Below are 19,338 nucleotides of genomic sequence, written 5' to 3'. Positions count from 1 at the left end.
CGAAGATGGATGTGGTTCGCTCGCACGCAGAGCATGCAGAATGGATTTGAGCACAAAGCGGGCGTGCGGCTGCTAATGCCTGAACTGCAGTCTTTCGTTCGCGTAGCGCGTTTATTTAGCCTCTCGCCGAGACGGGTCAAACACGAGGCCTCAATGAATCCCAGCTTGTTTCTGTGAAATGTGTCTATTTGTGTCCTTTTCCCAATTAGGATAAAAACAGAACTTACATTCTGGGAAGGCAGCTAAGACACAGCGCTGCTTTGAACCGCGAGGTCGCGTGTCCTATTTCAAGCAGCAAAGGCGGTGTCTGGGTGAAAATAACTTGCAAAAGGAAGAGCAAAACACTGTGTATTCGTTTGATTTTCTGCAAACGACGTCGAAAGGAAATGGCGTGTGTGCTCCCGCCAGGTAACGCCTGTATTCCGTATATGTCGATGTCGTATTTCGATCGTAGGCGGTCCAACAAGGTTTCAGATTTATTTTAAGCTTGTTGCCATGCGTGGCGAATGGACAGCAGCGGGACAGCCCTGCGGAGCCGGCCTCGCTGCGTCGCACAAATATTACATCATGACAAGGTTACCAAATTATATCAGCTATGCATTTATTGTTCGACCAAGCCACCACTGCTTCAGTAGATTTATTAATATGGTACACGTTACTACATCCAGCACAGTCTCAGGTGACTCCAGCCATAGTTATTATGTATGAAACTGTGACTCCAGCGTCCGCTGCCCTATGGCGTTCAATACAAGCACCTGTTTCCCCCCTCAACGCCCTACAGCACGAAGATGACTTTGACAACCACCACAAGAGCTACACGTCTGCTCGGTGCATGTGCTGGAGAGATAAACCGGCTGGAGCACAGTTTAATCAGACTAGTACTTCTCCATGACCTGGGGTATACATTGCAACGCTGTCCTGGAAACTACGTGTGCACTGCAAGGGTGCAACGCGCACGCTGCTGTACTGCCGGCGCTACGACAGTACACCAGAGGTACAAGCAGCAAAGTGCAGAGCATGCGGCGACCACGAGGAAAGCATGGAGCACCTGGTGCTGCACTGCCACAAGCTGCGCCCACCCGCCAGAGTCAACGCCACTGTACAACAGGCGCTAGGGTTCGAGGACGGCGTCGACAATGCCATGGACGTTCACACGACGAAAGAACGACTGCAACTGTGGCAGCGATCGGTTCGACTGGGTGCGGCTCTGGTGACGGTGCAGTGAACGCTCGAGTGAACTGCAGTGAATGGTGACAGTGCAGTGGACGTACATACGCATGCAGTGCACTATATGCACAAGACTGCAGGAAAACTGCTACCTTTAGTTTTCTCGCTGGTGGGGCCGGTGCAATGACTTCAGGCCGTTATTTTTTCTTTTTTATGTCTTTTGTTAACTTTTTCACCTGGCTAGGACATTTCGGTGTCCGCCCGATACAAAGGGTTTCTGGCCACAACGATCATCATCATCACGATCATCATCATCATCAGCGCACTCTTTCAAGAACACTCAATGAGCATTCTTTCTCACGGCTCGGGTGCAGTGATCACGCACTCTGAATAAAGACAGTGCGGAGACGGGGCATGTTTGGCGGACAGACATGGTCCTTGAACCGGTATGCAGGGAAACAGGCCTTCTGGAAGGTGGTGGCAGTGCCGAGCCGGATGGAAATGCGGTGTGCAGTCTGTCCTCGGGCCGGCGGGAATATTCGGAGAAGCGTCGACAAGGGGTGGGTTGACTGGCTCTGGAAGTGCAAAAGCTCATTCCTGTAGAAGGTGTGCAAGGAAAGATGGGTTGGCGAAGTTTGTTTGCCAGGTAAACAGCGGCCAAAGCCGCGTACGAGGACTGCCAGTGTCACCTCCCGGATAGAAGCTTGGACCACAGAAACCTGGCGCACTTTATTGGCTGGTCTTCAAAGTAGAACGCCAGCTCTCTCTGTCGTCACTACATCTTTCCAGCGATGACCCTCGGCAAGGCAAAAGGGAAGTGACGGGACAACAGGGCTCAACGCGTCCTCAACAGGTGCAGCATGCTGAGGGGACGCAGTGGACATAAGTGTCCCAGCAGTAGTCGTCCTTATTCCTATAAAGGTAGTAGAAAACGGCTATTATAGAAAGATCACTGCTTTGACAATGCGAGGGCAGTGCTCTTCTGGAAGAAGCGAGGTGCGGCGCGCTTCTTACACGTCCGTACTCGCGTGTGCAGGGCACTCTGCGAATCCGCAGTTACTGTATACGGGGGCTATATTCAGGACCTTTAGGCGAACCTGCTGGATAGCGCCTTCTGCGGTCAGAAAACTCAGACATTGGAGCACCTGTACACCCAGTGGCCTGGAATTTCTCGAGGTGCCCGTTGTCGGCGCTCTCGGGGGTTCTTGATTTCAATGCAGAACGAGGGTCGTTGCGCTAACGCTATGGAACTGAGAAAAGGGCGCTTCAATTACCGGTGGCGACATGGAGTGGTACGGAGAAGCATTGGCAAGCAGTGAATGTCTGTTTTATCCGCGTAACACGCTCTACGGCACCACGATACAAAATCGGTAGGGAGATGATGGCGAGAGCTTTCTAAGCTTTTCCACCCTCGTCCCATTGCTATTACTCAGTCTCATAGGTAAACACAGCAAAAAATCAGAGCCCTTCCGCCCTGGCAGGAGGGAAGTCCAGCGAAGCCGGCGCTCCGATGAGATTTGCTATTTTGGGGTTTAGCTGTATTTGGGATTGGATATGTTGAAATGTAAAGACAGGGGCGCGATCTCTATGTCACCGACAAAGGAGACACACTATTGGTGTGTAGAGACAGTGACGCCTGTAGTGCGCCGCACAGGTGGCCACCGAAGGGCGCGCTGATTGCGCAATGTCAGGGGGAGGCATAAATTGGGCCGTAACCATGCTCCTCCCGTGGATAGCCGTGCTTCACTGTGCAACGCGTAATGTGGGAAAGCAAACTTACAAAAAACAAGCATACAGGGATTTTATAAAGTTTCCCTAACCTTTAAACGCAAATGCATTGCCAGAAAAAAAAAAAAAACATTTCTCTACGGGTAGCATTAGCCGTCATATATCAAAATACGGAGGCCTTTAATAAAACATTTTTAAAGACGATAGTCTTTCTCGAGCTACTTAAACGCAGAAATTTTGGTCTGTGTGTATGTCTGTGACTCGATTCAGCCACCCGGAAAAGTGGAACAGAAGCTGCGCAATAAACTTACATACCCACTCTAAACTGCTAAGTGCAGTGGCATCGTCCATACTTGTCAACATTGTTGAACAAGAACAAGACATTACGCAAATATAAGGCGGAAAATCAATACATAATGGATATTTGCAGTGTTCCTTTATCCATGGATAGCAAATGAAATACTACATTAACTGAACAAAAAAACAATTAAATCCATCGCCTGCTGTTGCCCGCGCTACTATAGCTCCTGGCGGCATTTTAATAAATCAAACACGGCAACAGTATGTTCCACGTTCCGCTTGGAACGCTCGTGGAGTTGCGCAACGTGGTTGTATAAACGTTGGAGTAGGGTGCCTCGAGTCACGTGCGTCTCCGCCACACGGCAGCTCTGGCACCGAGGCACCCGACCTGGACCAGTGGAACGCGGTAAATTTAAATGGACTTGAGCAAGCCTCCAGCTTGTTATCTTGGGAGGAACTAGACGGGGGAGGAACAGCACGAGAGGTGAGCGGCAAAGAGAAGGGAGGCATTTACTGGGCAGTTTTTTGTATTTCTATGAATTTTCTTCATGGGCCGAAAATTGTTGGTCTGCGTTTGGTCTGTCGCCGGACACGATTTACTTGATCCTAGCCATAGAGAACTTCGTTGTAATGGTACTGGAACACCTTCAATGAGCGCTGTTGGTCTCACAGATCAGACGAGATGAGCACTGTCCATCGCTCCAGACGCTTGCTCCAACTCGGAAGCCCTTTCGTCGCGGTCTCAAGGTGTTCCTTTCTTCCGTTATTTTCCTACCCGCTCGGCTCAGAGCGAGTGCAGGAGGAGGAGGAGGGGGAGGAGGCGGCGGTGGCGGAGGATGGGGTGCGGGCACTCGTGCTCAGTGACGGCCTGGCATTCCGGCGGCAGCGGGAGCTCGGAGTCCTCCCGCACAGCCGGAAGAGGAGGGCGCAGTCCTCACGCGGTGCGCGTGTGGCCGGCGCGACCAGCGGCCCGCGTGGGTCCCGACGCCTCGGGCTACCGCTCGTCGCAGGGCCTGGGCCAGGACAGCTGCTGCCACGCCGACAGCACGGCGGCCCGACCGGACTCTGCCTTCGAGGCCATCTCGGTGGCCTTCGAGCTGCCGGACGTGCACTCGCTGCACCCGCTCAGGGTCACGGTGAGCAGAGGGCCCACTCGGTCTTCGCGGCACTCGTCGACGAACCTGTGTCCAACAGTTGATCCGCTCGCACTGCCAAAACATCTGGATGCGAGAGCGAGAGAGTTGAGTTGGTGCACATAAATTTCCTTTCGCACTGCAACTGACGCAGTTTCTGGGAGTGAGTCCTTCAACGGTTTCAGCGGGGGGATGTTTACATCGAAAACGTATTTGCCCCTTTTTTCAGTATCTGTTCATTGTAGAAGCTTCTCTTTCGTTCTTCGGATTACTAAATTAAGGCACTTCCGTTAAGATGAGCTCGAGATGAGCCGGGCAAACAGTACCGATTCTCTATTTCGCAATGACACGAGGTAATTATGATTGCATTACACGTCAATCGGAAACCTGACAGGAGCTACTGAAGAACCTTGTTGTTGAAGAAAATTTGTTAGAGGGTGAAAGAGCGATTGCAGTCAGACTTATCCCGCTTGGAAAGCTTTGCTGCGATACAAGTGAGTGAGTGAGTGAGTGAGTGAGTGAGTGAGTGAGTGAGTGAGTGAGTGAGTGAGTGAGTGAGTGAGTGAGTGAGTGAGTGAGTGAGTGAGTGCGAATAATGTTGAGGTTAACTTGGTCGCTACTTTTGCTTTTACTCCGTGGGGCAACGAAAAAATGGCCATAACGCACAAACACACACGCACGGACACACAGGCGCACATACACACACACACTCACACAGCACCACGCGCATGCGCGAAGAGACCAGGTTAGAGAGGAGTTACAAGTGAGGGCAAACAGATGCGCTGGGTGTATACATGACGTAGCTACAATCACATCTGCCGACACTGGTGAGTGCACTTAGCAGTGGAACCGCGCATTAGAGGGAGCGAAACAGTAGCTGTAGCAGCAGAGCGTGCGCGCAGCGTGCTACTCAGCTCAAGCGACAACGGCTGGTAGAGGCGGCGGCGATGCTGCTGCTGGTGGTATCGGTGGTGGTGGTGAAACTTTATTTCAAGTGAAAGGAGGTTGGGGCTCGACAACGGGGTGCAGCAGCGTCAACGTGCAACGAACACCGGCCGCACGTTACGTCGAAGCGGGTAGGCCACGGGAAAACATAGGAGGCACGTGACAGCGTCGCTGGTTAACCATCTGTACGGGTAGCAGGGGCGTATTTTTATTATTTACCGATTTAATGTTTCGCATTTTGGCGCCACACTTGCGACATTGTTACGGGCAGTAACTGACATGTGTACATTTGTCTGGCGCTGTTGGTTGCGAAACCTTATCTGTCTCTGACGCCCGTTGTCCGAACGCACTCGGCCCCGTGTCCGGCGACTGTGGCCTACCCGGTTACGCCCCAGGGAGCCACTGTCACGGTCCCGCGGTCGCCACTGTCACGCTTGGGCTGCGTGTGTGTCGAAAGGCACAATGAGGGGCACCCGGGCAATCGGGCTTTGGCGGTCGCCGGATTGGCAGCGTTCGGCTGCCGATCACGTTCCCAGTGCCCGCTGGCCCGGCTCCTCCAAGGGCATCCATTACTCCCGGGCCACGCGGCACCCCGGCCCGACAGCTCTCATCAGCACTCGGACGCACCGCATGCAGCGGGGAATGATGGCCAAGCGCCCCGGTGCCACACTGACCCCATTCGTCTCGCTTCCGGGTTTAGTTGTACCACAACATAGGTTTATGCGTTGAGACACTCGTGCTGATCTGTTCAAGGAAGTCTCCTCCGAGTTCTAAGAATGTATAAAAATATCAAGCAAGAGGTATTAGTTTATAGTGGGTGTCACAACTAATAAAGCAAGCTTTAAAAATTGAGGGCTTAAATTTCCTTTGATTGTTAGTAACTAGTACAGTTGTAATGTAACCAACCTGAATGTAATTAATTCATTTATTTAATGAAGTTTTTCAATTCCCCATTGCCAGCCCCATTGAAACCCACGTGTTTGCGACCTCTATGTAACGAAAGCGCTGCAACGGTTAACCTTGATGTAACGAATTCGCTGCGCTGATGAGCCATGGCTTTTTGCACTTTTTCTGAAAGATTGGGTGGAGAAATGCACTAATTTAGCGAACTTTGCGCGCAACGCAAACTACTGTGCGTTTACAGAGTGAGCGCAGTGTTGGGAAGGTGCTAGGCCTGCCTGTCGGCGTGCATTCGCGACTCTCCGCTGCCATCTGTGCGGTCAGTTCGTCGATGATGAGTTCTACTGCCAGAAAACAAAAAAAGTGTCGTCTTTTCAAGACAAGCTCGCAATTTTGAACGCCGTCTCCGCCGGCGAGAAAGAAGAACGTAGCCGCCCGGTGCAGTATCCCAGCAAGCACCCTCTCAACAATTTTGAGTGCGGAAAAGAACATCAAGTTCGCGAAAAGGCGGCCTTTCAGCGTACGCTTCGTCATTGAAACGGGTTAAGGCACCGATAAGTGTGAAAAGTCAAACGTTATAATAAAGTTACGTTTGTGAATACGGGGCTCAGTGCCGTTGCTTCTTTGGAGTGCTGTGTAGAGACTAAGTTCATGGCATGCAGCAAGCGCAAATCACTCAGTTTTTCGCTGTGAAATAAACCCTTTAAGGGTGAGTTCACAATCAGTGCTGTCTAGCATTTCGGTTTCATTTCTGCTTCATTTACGCGAGCCTTAACTCGAAACCTGCATGCAACGAAAAATTGAAAATTTTGTCAACTTCGTTATATCTAGATTTGACTGTGTTATAGTTTATGCGGGTCTGGAGCCTCTCCATCCAGATTTTTTCCTTCCTTGACTAGTGAAGAGAGAGAGAGAGAGAGAGAGAGAGAGAGAGAGAGAGAGAGAGAGAGAGAGAGAGAGAGAGAGATAAATTTTAATGATTTCGATAAGTCTGCCTATATAGGACCGAGCTTGGCTTGCTACTCCGTGGGAAAATGAAAGAGCGAAAATAGGTGAAACAGGCGAGCCAACAAACGCTGCACGAAAACGCTTGAAAACACCAAAACACGCAGCAACGCCCATTCAACAAACGCACAAGAGCCAGATTAACAGACACCGTTCACAGAATTTTGGCCGAGCCGCATTTACGGAGAAAAGACACGGCACCTGTAGCCCGTGCCGCAGCGACAGCCGAGTGCAATGACCCGAGGACATCACTAAGTGCAAGACGTTAGTCAGCACGCGGACGCGGTACGCTTAACCACGCACATTACCTATCACGAGGGCACACCCACGGTGATAGGTAAAGCGAGATGGACAAGTTTATACGTAGCGAAAAGCCGTTTCTCTTTTATCAGCAGCAGGGTGTCGAACCGGAACCGAACCGAACCGGAACCGAACCGAACCGAAAAGCGGAACTGAACCGGTATTTTTGCCGGAACTGAACCCGAACCCGAACCGTTATTTTTTGAGCACACTGAACCCGAACCGGAACTGAGCCGAAAAAAGAAATAACGGTTACCGGTTCATGCCGAAACGGTTCGACCCTCTATTGTTGACGTTGCACGGTCAATGAAATTCAGTCCTTTTGTTCTTTCACGTACCATCAACTTCGTACCTGCTCGCGCACTTTCCCCTCCAGACAATTGAACGCTATCACGTTCTATGTAACAACAAGGGAAATGAATGAGCACCAATGTAGCAATGGTCTGTTGCTGCTGGAAGCGCGAGCGTAGTGGAAGCTGACCAAACGAAATGTCATTCTCCGCAGCTTGCAAGGGATATAAAACGACTTTGCCCGTCCCTAGCTGCAACTTTAGTGGAGCAATCAGGCTGCAGGAGTGCTCCAGTGCGCAGCAGCGAAAGCCCGATGTGCGCAAACTTTTTCCATTTCATAATTTGTTTAAAAGGTCCGGCACCTGCAAATTGTAATATTTGACAAGTGTGACCGCAGGAGCTGCTCAATGGCTAAACCGCTTGCTGCTGACCACAAGTGGCTTCGATGTCCCTTACCCCCGACCGTTTTTGAGGACGGTACAGTGGACAAGCTCCGTTTTTTTACAAGTACAAATAACAACAGATATGTCAGGGAAAACTGTTAAGGTGCGCACTCAATCTCTTGGCAAGAAACGGCAGTCCTCGACCTTGTCGTGGAAGCAGAAACAGTAATTAAGTAGATGACATGTGCAGAAAGGAAGGCCGGTACCTCACACTGTCCCATTCGCCGAGCGATCATCTTTTCTGCTTGTTCTGCAGTTTTGCCTCTTTCAGATCTGCTTTTTTTTGAAGGTGCGCTTGTACTGACTGCCCAACTCGCTACATTTACTTCTACTGCTACTCGTTCCGGAGGGGAGTGCTGATTTGATTTGATTGTGGGGTTTAACGCGCCGACCCAGCACAGGCGATGAGGTGCGCCGTAGTGGAGAGCTTCGGATTAATTTTGACCACCTGGGGATCTTTAACGTGCGCCGAAATTTCGTACACACGGGCGTTTTTGCTTTTCGCCTCCATCAGAAAAGCGGCCGTCTCGGCCGCGAATCGAACCCGCGACCTCGCGCTCAGCAGCGCCTTAGCCACTGAGCCACCGCGACGGGTCAGAGGGGAGTACTGCTGTGGACGAATTAAAGAGCGTCTACCCAAAGAAGTTCTTCTCATGCTCCGCGCGTCAAATTTCCCTTTCATTTTGTAACAGCATAATATTGCCGCGAACCATACATTGGGTTTGTTTATTTGTGTTTTGCTTTTACCGCCCGGCTGCGGCGGTCTGCGTTATCTCTGCGCCAAGGGAAGCGCGTGTTCCATTCTTTCTTTCTGTGCCGCATGTGTTATCTGTTGTGATAGGGAGAGCATTCCGATCTAACGTGAACAGCCCGGAATAATCTTCTTGGATCTACTATGTTCTCGATGCGAATCGACGTTTCGAGAACCACGCGCGCCCAAAGATAAAAAGCCTGCAGTGCGGACGCCGGGGCATTCGATTCTGCGACGCTCGCTGACGCAAGTCACTTTGTTGACCGCTGCTTCGCCGCCTCTGTATTCTTTTGAGTTGTTAGGGGAGCACAAGTTCGCTCCAATAAACTTGTTTCTCCTGCAAGACAACTGCGTCGTCCTTGGCTTCGTGACATCTGGTGGAGGTGCTGGGTACGCACCCTTCATGCCCACTACAACCTCGAGAAGCCGCCAAGCCAGTCCAACAAGAGCCAGCCCCCGCCTGCAAGATTTACCACCCGAGTTCGGTTTGATGCCAGAAGGACCCAAGAGAAGGAACGCTGCAACCAACACCATGGTACAAGAAACAACGTCGCCAATCATGCTGCAGCAGCCCCGGGAACCGCCATCGTTCCGGGGAGCCCCCGCTGAAGACCCAGAGGAATGGTTGGAGAAGCTGGAGCGCGTGCGGATCTTCAACAGGTGGGACGATGAAGAAACCTTCCGGCATGTTTTCTTTTACTTGGAGGATGCAGCTCGAACTTGGTTTGAAAACCACGAGAGCGCCTTGACCGACTGGACGCAATTCAAAAGCGAGTTCCTTAAGACCTTCACGACCGTGGTGAGTAAAGAACGAGCTGCGATTTTACTGGAAACTCGAACGCAACACCCGAACGAAGGAGTCGTAATCTTCGTCGAGGAAATGAAGCGACTTTTTCGCCGTGCGGACCCAGGAATGACGGAGGAAAAGAAACTACGGTTTCTGATGCGAGGTGTGAAGCAAGAGCTCTTCGCGTGCCTTGTTCGCAACCCCCCCAAGACCGTGTCCGAATTCGCGTCTGAGGCCGCCGCGATGGAGAAGACGCTCGAAATCCGAACGAGGCAATACGACCGCCCAATCAATGCGCTGGTTTCGGAGACCATTGGTGCCAGCGCTATTAACTCCGACTCACTACGCGACACTATCCGCGCAGTGGTAAGGGAGGAGCTGCGGAAACTTTTCCCGATGACGACACCAGAACCTCAAGTCACTTCACTGACCGACGTGATCCGGGAAGAAGTACAGCAGGCTTTGGGAACTTCTGTGCCGTCCGAAGCACCCCGCGAGCCCGAGGCTATGACCTACTCTGCGGCCGTTCGTCGACCCCGCCCTGCCCCAACACGCCGTCAAGAGGCCCCGCCGTACCGCCGCCCACTGTCACCCGCCCGACCCCCGGTAGCCCGAAACCAGACGCCGAGGAAGACGGACGTATGGCGAACTCCCGATAATCGTCCTCTGTGCTACCACTGCGGAGAGGCCGACCACATCTACCGTCGCTGCCCATACAAGAGACTCGGACTGCGTGGTTTCTCCGTCGACGCACCTCGCCCTCTCCCTGGCCAACGACCACGTGAGATCGACGAGTATCTATCTGAAACCAGCCGTGGCCCATCCCGTTTCAACCGCTCGCCATCGCCCTACCCGTACCAATCGCCGAACCGCCGTAGCAATGCTGACTTCTCACGTGGAAGGTCCCCCAGCCCACGCGGGGGAAACTAAAAGCAGCAACTTCGGGAGGTAAAGTTGCACAACGGCGGAAAAATGAAAACCCTCCAACGACGCAGCGACTCGCTGAAGACCATCATTCACGACATGCCCTCATCCCTACGACCCGACCCAGCCCTAACGAGTCTCCTGAACACGACGACAGCTACACGGCGCGACGCGTACCCGACCTGACCGAGACGTCCGTTGAGAAGACGACGACAACGACGATGCACACTGCCCGACCGTCAACACGTACAAGCAGAGATACGACGCCCCGACGAACCCGAAACTCGAGGAAGACTGCTTCTGACGTCAAGGTGTCCATCGACGGCTTTGACGTAGTCGCCCTCGTAGACACGGGAGCTGACTATTCGGTAATGAGCGGACCATTTGCGTCTAAACTGAAGAAAGTTATGACCAGATGGGACGGTCCGCACATACGCACAGCAGGAGGCCACCTCGTGACGCCAAGCGGAACGTGCACATCGCGCGTCACCATAGACGGCACAACGTACCCTGCGGCGTTCGTCATTCTGCCTAACTGCTCCCGCGACGTAATTCTTGGGATGGACTTTTTGATGGACAACGGGGCAATAATCGATCTGCAGACCAAGTCAATAACTTTTTCCCCCAATCACTCCATGACGCCGGAACCGAACCCCGAACGACGTGCTGCTGTAAGGATTGCCGATGATCATGTCACCCTGCCACCCCGCGCAAGCTTGATGGTCGCAGTCTACTGTGAAGATGCTGCTCCTGACGTCGACGCTATCGTAGACACTGATCAAAGGGTGCTTCTCGACCGTGGTGTGTCGGTCGCAAGAGGCATTGCGCGCTTCAAGGAACACCAATCTCACATTCTGGTTACTAATTTCACCGAGGAGTACCAGCATTTAAACAAGGGCGCGGCAATTGCATTCCTCGAAGAAGCGCAAGAAGCAAGTGACGTGATCGCGGTCGCCGACTTTGAACGCACACCCGTAGAAACCTTCAAGCTCCCGCAGCCCTTGCACGTGAATCCGGCGCTACCGCAAGAACAACGAAACAAATTATTGGCTTTGCTGCGTCGCTATAGCGAATGTTTTTCGTCGAGCGCAAAACTACGTCAGACCCCTCTAGCGAAGCACCGAATAATAACCGAAGATGGAGCCCGACCTACCCGACAGTCACCGTACCGCGTCTCTTCACACGAACGGGAAGCCATCCGGACTCAAGTCGACGACATGCTCAGCGACGACATTATACAGCCATCGAAAAGCCCCTGGGCTGCGCCCGTCGTACTCGTAAAGAAAAAAGACGGCACATTAAGGTTTTGTGTTGACTACCGGCGACTGAACAAAATCACGAAAAAGGACGTGTACCCCCTCCCCCGAATCGACGACGCCCTCGACCACCTCTGCCACGCGAAGTACTTCTCATCGATGGACCTGAAGACCGGCTACTGGCAAATTGAAGTGGACGAGAGAGACCGAGAGAAGACTGCATTTATAACCCCAGACGGCCTATACGAGTTCAAGGTGATGCCGTTTGGGCTGTGCACAGCACCAGCGACGTTTCAAAGAGTCATGGACACTGTGCTAGCTGGCCTTAAGTGGCACACCTGCCTCGTATACCTCGACGACGTAGTGGTATTCGCCCGGACTTTCGACGAACACCTTGCAAGGTTGGAGTCTGTACTCGAGGCAATTCGTACGTCGGGGTTGACGCTGAAGCCTGAAAAGTGCCGTTTCGCATACGAGGAACTCAAGTTCTTGGGCCACGTCGTCAACGCCGCGGGAGTCCTACCTGATCCGGCAAAAACTTCAGCTATCGCGAACTTCCCTAGGCCGAAAGACAAGAAGGGCGTGCGAAGATTTCTCGGGCTGTGCGCATACTACCGGCGCTTCGTCGCAAACTTCGCACGCATTGCAGAGCCACTCACGCGCTTGACGAAAGAGAGCACGCCTTTCAGCTGGGAAAACGACCAAGAAAAAGCATTCTGCGAGCTGCAAAAACACCTGCAAAGCCCGCCCGTGCTCGCTCATTTCGACGAAAATGCCGAAGCGGAAATGCACACGGACGCCAGTGATATAGGCTTGGGTGCCGTCCTTGTCCAAAAGCAAAGCGGCTGCGAAAGGGTAATCGCCTATGCCAGCCGTGGTCTGTCGAAGGAGGAGAAAAACTATTCTGCCTCTGAGAAAGAGTGCCTGGCTATTATATGGGCGATTTCAAAATTTCGCCCATACGTGTATGGAAGGCCATTCAAGGTTGTAACAGACCACCATGCGCTGTGTTGGCTCGCCAATTTGAAGGACCCCTCTGGCCGTCTTGGGCGGTGGAGCTTGCGCCTGCAGGAGTTCGACGTTACAGTCGTTTATAAATCCGGCAGGAAACACTCCGACGCCGACTGCCTGTCCCGCGCCCCCGTCGACCCACCACCACAAGACTCTGATGAAGACAGCGCGTTCTTCGGGATCGTGACGGAGAGCGACCTAGCCGCCCAGCAGCGTGCCGACCCCGACTTACGCGTCATAATCGAGTACCTCGAGGGATGCAACGTTGCCGTTCCTAGAACCTTCAAACGCAGCTTACCAGCATTCAGCCTGAGAAACTCCGTCCTCGTGAAGAAGAATTTCAGCCCCGGAACAAGAGCGAATTACCTTCTCGTCATCCCCGCGGACCTTCGTGACGAAATTTTGGAAGCGTGCCACGACGACCCGTCTTCCGGACATCTCGGCACAGCCCGCACTATTGGAAAAATCAAGGCGAGGTACTACTGGCCCGGCCTTACCTCTGACGTCACCCACTACGTCCGGAGCTGCCGTGACTGCCAGCGACGAAAAACGCCGCCGACAAGACCCGCCGGACTTCTACAACCGATCGCCGTCCCATCGAGACCATTTCAACAGATTGGAATGGACCTTTTAGGCCCGTTCCCTACGTCACGATCACAGAACAGGTGGATTGTCGTAGCGACAGACTACATGACGCGCTACGCCGAGACCGCCGCTCTTCCGAGGGGGACTGCACAAGAAGTGGCAAAGTTCTTTATAAGCCAAGTGGTGCTGCGACATGGAGCCCCGGAAGTCCTAATCACAGACCGCGGAACGGCATTTACTGCGGAGCTGATGCAAGGAGTATTACGCTACAGCAACACGGATCACCGAAGAACGACGGCGTACCACCCCCAAACGAACGGACTAACAGAACGTCTGAACAAGACAATCGCAGATATGCTGTCAATGTACGTTGACGTTGAACACAAGACTTGGGACGAAGTGCTCCCGTATGTCACGTTTGCGTACAACACGGCTATCCAGGAGACGACGCAGCTGACGCCGTTCGAGCTTGTCTACGGTAGAAGGCCGACTACGATGCTCGACGCCATGCTTCCGCACGTAGAAGACGACGACCTCAACGCCGACGTCCACGGATATCTTCAACGTGCGGAAGAGGCCCGCCAGCTCGCTCGAGTTCGTATAACGGACCAGCAGCTGTTGGATGCGGGCCGCTACAACCTCCGACGCCGAGACGCCGAGTACCAACCAGGGGATCGTGTGTGGGTTTGGACTCCCATCCGACGACGCGGACTCAGTGAGAAGCTCCTGCGACGCTATTTCGGACCCTACCAGATTCTACGACGTGTTGGCCAACTTACCTACGAAGTGATCCCTGATGGTGACTCCGGCACATAACGACAACGCAGGCGGCCTGAAGTCGTCCACGTGGTTCGCCTAAAACCTTTTTACGGACGATGACGAACTTTTATTTTCATTTGTTCGGACTGTCGCTTATGTTAGCATCGGGTCGATGCACTCTTAGAGGGGGGGTAATGCCGCGAACCATACATTGGGTTTGTTTATTTGTGTTTTGCTTTTACCGCCCGGCTGCGGCGGTCTGCGTTATCTCTGCGCCAAGGGAAGCGCGTGTTCCATTCTTTCTTTCTGTGCCGCATGTGTTATCTGTTGTGATAGGGAGAGCATTCCGATCTAACGTGAACAGCCCGGAATAATCTTCTTGGATCTACTATGTTCTCGATGCGAATCGACGTTTCGAGAACTACGCGCGCCCAAAGATAAAAAGCCTGCAGTGCGGACGCCGGGGCATTCCATTCTGCGACGCTCGCTGACGCAAGTCACTTTGTTGACCGCTGCTTCGCCGCCTCTGTATTCTTTTGAGTTGTTAGGGGAGCACAAGTTCGCTCCAATAAACTTGTTTCTCCTGCAAGACAACTGCGTCGTCCTTGGCTTCGTGACAATATGTTATAGGATTACGCAATGTAGCACACGGAACGATGGCCGGGGGTCAGGCGGTACGATGACATACTGATTGTAATGCACACATCCAGTATAGCGTTCGCAAAAGGAATTGCAGTGGTCAGAGCAATAATGCAGTGACTGAGCGTTAACTAAAGCTTGCTTTTAACAAAAGTGTGGCTAACTCATTCGATAGGGTGACAGCTAACAAATTATTCAGGGTGACCAAATGATCTAATTCATTGGTAGTATTTATGTGCCTGTAGTAGGATTTTTCTGCTTTGTTTCAAATATAAAAAAAATGTGCGCCATTGGTATTAAGCGCTGATATTTGAACACGCCAGTACGCAGACCTAAATTTAAGGCTTCAAGGTTAGCGTGATGGGCGATTCCATGGCGACGATTGCGATTTCAACAAAAAATGAAAGGGCAGAAAATATATCCCACCGTCATATGCCTTGGCGCTGGCTTTATGAATAGTCGCTAGGACAACATAAAGTCTGGACGAGAAAGTAGGTGGTAAATATTCACGACTTCATCTGTTTTTCTAATATCTCGTGATTATTTAAAGTTTGCTTTGCAATTGCGCCACTGCCCTTGGGGAACAGCAGCATTTTGAATTTTTGTTTGTGTTTTGATTTTACTGTCACTTTAAACTACTAAATGTTTTTTTTTCTAATTTCAGTGACAATTCAACTCATCAAACCGGTTCGCGAACCGGTTCAAGCTCCCGAACCGGTTCGCGAACCGGTTCGGCACGTGATTTTGTCCAACTGGAATTGAACCGGAACGACATTATTTCACCCGAACCCGAACCGTAACCGAACCGGTATTTTTTTCGGTTCGACACCCTGATCAGCAGAGCTGTTTAAGCTTGAGCTGGGTCCGTCTGCGTACCCGCCGAGCCAGCGCTGGTGAAGCCGAAGCCTAGCCCGTGCGCATGCAACCGCTTGTCACCTAAAAGGAAATCACGCAGCACTATAGTCTGTCCCGTAAAACCTACTCTTCACCCCGCAAATCGTTGCCGAGGGATCAGGAAAAATTATTGCGTGCCCTGCAGGTGAATACCTTTCCACAACCCACCAGTCTTCACCTCTTTGACCGGACACACTTTTCTCCACTTTGCCGCTTCTATGGAGAGCCTGGGACTCCCAGGCACATAGTGGGCAGCTGCGTAAGTCTACCCTAGACCCCCCTAACATCCGCCTATCCACGGAGCTTAGGGAGAGAGCGTTGGCCAGCTGCGGCCTCGAAGATCACCTGCGCCTGATCGAAAGGGCTGTCGACGCGGCCCGAGCTCAAGGCATCTTGAAATGAGGACGCCTCTATGAAGCATTTTCTGGATTTAATTAAAGTTTATTCTCTCTCTTGCCTAAAAATATACCAAGAAAGAGTGCCAAGCGCACGTGAGCGTGCGTCTCGGGACGAGTGCCTGCCACCGTCTGGGTTTGCGCCACGGGAGGGGCTCACAAAAAATACCAAGCGCACGTGAGTGTGTGCCTCGTGAGGAGCGCCCGGTGTCTGCCAGCTCTACCTTCGAGAACAGTCTGCCCAGCGTTCGTGGCGTGATCTCTCGCGTGCGGTTCTCTCGCCAGTTCACGTGCGCTCGCGCGTGAATTAGTGAGGCTCCCAGGGCAGCTCGCGCTACAGACGCCGAGTTGGCGAAGCCGGTTGCCGCCGGTTCTAGCGCGTGCTAACGCGGTCCGCTTTGGGAGAGATGTGAAAGGCTGCGGACAAAACGATCCGGGCCTGCCAGGAACCGAAAACTTTCAGCGGCATGTTCGGCAATCCATGTGAGGTGCAACAGCCGGGTCTCCGACGAAGGGAGAGGGGCCGCCAGCTGTGCTCTTTCTCCAGCTTTGCACCACTAGTGCAAGCTGCGCCAATATATTGCTTTATTTCATTGCTGCATAGCATTTAGTTCAGCATTCAATGTGGCAGTTTTTGAACTCGTGCAGGTGGTTTCTTCCCGGCTGGTAAAGAAAGTCGCTAAGTGTAACAACACACTGTTAGGTGCCTAATTCAAGCACCTGGGCATACTTTTGTTCCAAGGTTGTCGTGTTGCATCAGGCCCGCGCAGCTACAGTTGATGTTATCGCAGGAACATTAGAACTCCTACATGCGCGCTCGTTTATGATACATCAACATTTTTTGCTTTCTCTTGGACTTTGCAGTGAAAATAAACACCTATATCTTTCTTATGTAAACATTTGTTATGTAAAATACTTCAACTCGTCACCCAGAATCATTAGCTGCTATAGCTCTAGCAAAAGGTCCTAGTTAAGAGACGTGCCCGGCATGTTCACATGATACAGCGGCCACGCGTGTCTTGAACAGATAGCGATCTGTGTGTTCGGAATGTGCTCTTATCAGTTATCTGTACTGCTAGTGCTTGTAGCGGATTTGATTAGTGGGAAATGAGTTTTAACAGGACTACATTGCGCTTTAAGAAACATGATGCGTTCCGTGATTATTACGCATATGGTTCGTTCAGGCACAAGACGCACTGTATTGCATGCCACAATATCTTCCTACACGCTCCGCTTGTTGACAAGTATAATGATCATGGTAACCTTCTACAAGAAGGAGATAAGTTTGCTTTCCAACTGCTATTAGTCTATTTGAGCTGGTTTCATCTGTCCATACCTGGGATATGCTTACTATACGCTGTGTTCGTCTGCACGTGGGCATGTCGCAAACGTGCTTTACGGGCTACCAAAGCTCTTATCGCGTACCTGCAACACACAGGCCTAGACCAGTCTCTGTAAATAACTGAACGCATCTGTGCACATCAACGTCTTCAACGCCATCTTTATCATATCTATCACGTCATCATCTGGCGTAGCAATTAGGGCATTTTAGCCCGGGTAACATCGCCAGACCCCATTAAAGATCGTTCTCTCTCTTTCTAATTAATGCTTGGGTTATTTGCTTTTATGTTTCACAGCGGCAACTGTTATTGGAAACCAGCAGTTTCGCGCCGTCCACCGCGTTAGATCTGAAATCTTAGTGCAAAGACTGCTTCACTGCAAGGCAGTGAAGCCAAATTCACGAATGCGGACATGATGGGGCTGAACGTAAAGAAAAATAAAGCTGTATGACCTCATTTTAGCACAGATACTGTCATTGCTCGTAAGAAGAACACTCACTCTGTTGACCGACACATCTGTACAATGAATTTCCCAAGAAACTGAAGTGTAAACCAAAAAACATCTCACTGTAAAAATAATATTGCTTTTAGGGGCAATGGCATGTGGGTGTGCGCGCGAAAAATTACCGTACGCGAACTTTAGGGACATGTGTAGTTCTCACCGCATGTTGAGCAACGATGGCTCATAGCATTTTTATTTGGTTCCAGGCGACGCAGCGTGCACATCGTAAAGCGTTGCCGCCGCAGGGACCTTGTTGATCTGACGTGGGTATACTCGCGGGCTATGCAGAAAACGGCCCTAGAGGACGAGCAGGCGATCCGCAGCCTTCCACTGACGGAGCTGTTCGTGGACAACCACTTCCCACCGACCGAGTCGTCGCTCTTCACGCATCGGCGCCCCGTGCCGGGCAGAATCACCTGGCTCAGGCCACACGTGCGTGCTCTTATTCGCACTCGTCTTGCCTGCCACCCCATTTGTAACGCGATCAATGAATAATTAATTAACAATTAACCTGTGTACAATTAACAATCGTCTGTTTCCCTCTGACGTTGCGGAGCTTCCAGAACAGTCATACAGACCCGCGAGAGACGCATGGTTTCGGCAATTCATATCCTGGAGAGTGTGGTCATAACTGCTATTCATTGAGGATTTACGTCATGTGATGTCATGAACAGATTTCCCAAGGTGGCCTCTCGCAATGGCTACGTATGCAGAAAAACTCGGCGAAGTCCCAAGACACAAATCAAGAAGAGGGTGGAGCGAATCAAGCGAATAAGTTTGCCCTGAAGAGGAAAATACATCTCTCAGTGTGTGTTCCTGACAGCGCCGGGGTGCCACCCGTTTACATTTCTGGGCAAACATCTTCAGGATTAAGCGAAATCCTATATTTTTAATTTATTCTTTTAACACTGCTGACACAAGCAATGTCAGTACCATAATATCAATCTGGATTTGGATTGTTACACCAATATTTTTTCTTTCGTCACAATTAACGGTCTCCGTCACAATTATATCAGAGCTGGAGAGCTCACAGAACAAAAAGTGTGGTAGAGGCCACTTAACGCCTTTGTACAAGAATAGGTGCATATCCACCCTTTATTCCGTACTCTAGTATAGCAGCACATGGCAAAAGCACTGAAATATTCTGAGCAATTCAGCTCCGCCTCCTCCATTATGGTGAGAGGGTCTTTAATGGTTCTATCCACGAATGGGGGAATGTTGGGTAACACCAGAAACACACGCATGGGGCGTTCATTGAACGACCGTGCGAGGCCTCACAACCG

The 19,338-nt window shown here is 51.6% G+C and overlaps 1 protein-coding gene across 1 annotated transcript in view; it reads left to right on the top strand.

The window, feature by feature from the left end:
- The first annotated feature begins 4,031 nt into the window (after nucleotides 1-4,031).
- LOC144146424 (calpain-B-like) overlaps nucleotides 4,032-19,338 on the top strand; it is a 30,687-nt gene continuing 15,380 nt past the window's right edge. The window contains exons 1-2 of the mRNA XM_077678378.1: nucleotides 4,032-4,331; nucleotides 18,344-18,487. Of these exons, the coding sequence (XP_077534504.1) occupies nucleotides 4,032-4,331; nucleotides 18,344-18,487 (444 nt within the window). The remainder of the gene's footprint in view (nucleotides 4,332-18,343; nucleotides 18,488-19,338) is intronic.

The sequence above is a fragment of the Haemaphysalis longicornis genome, unplaced genomic scaffold (assembly GCF_048455015.1).
Source record: "Haemaphysalis longicornis isolate Haplotype H1 unplaced genomic scaffold, Haemaphysalis longicornis Haplotype H1 scaffold_7, whole genome shotgun sequence".
Classification (NCBI taxonomy): domain Eukaryota; kingdom Metazoa; phylum Arthropoda; class Arachnida; order Ixodida; family Ixodidae; genus Haemaphysalis; species Haemaphysalis longicornis.
This window is presented reverse-complemented; position numbering and strand designations above follow the sequence as displayed.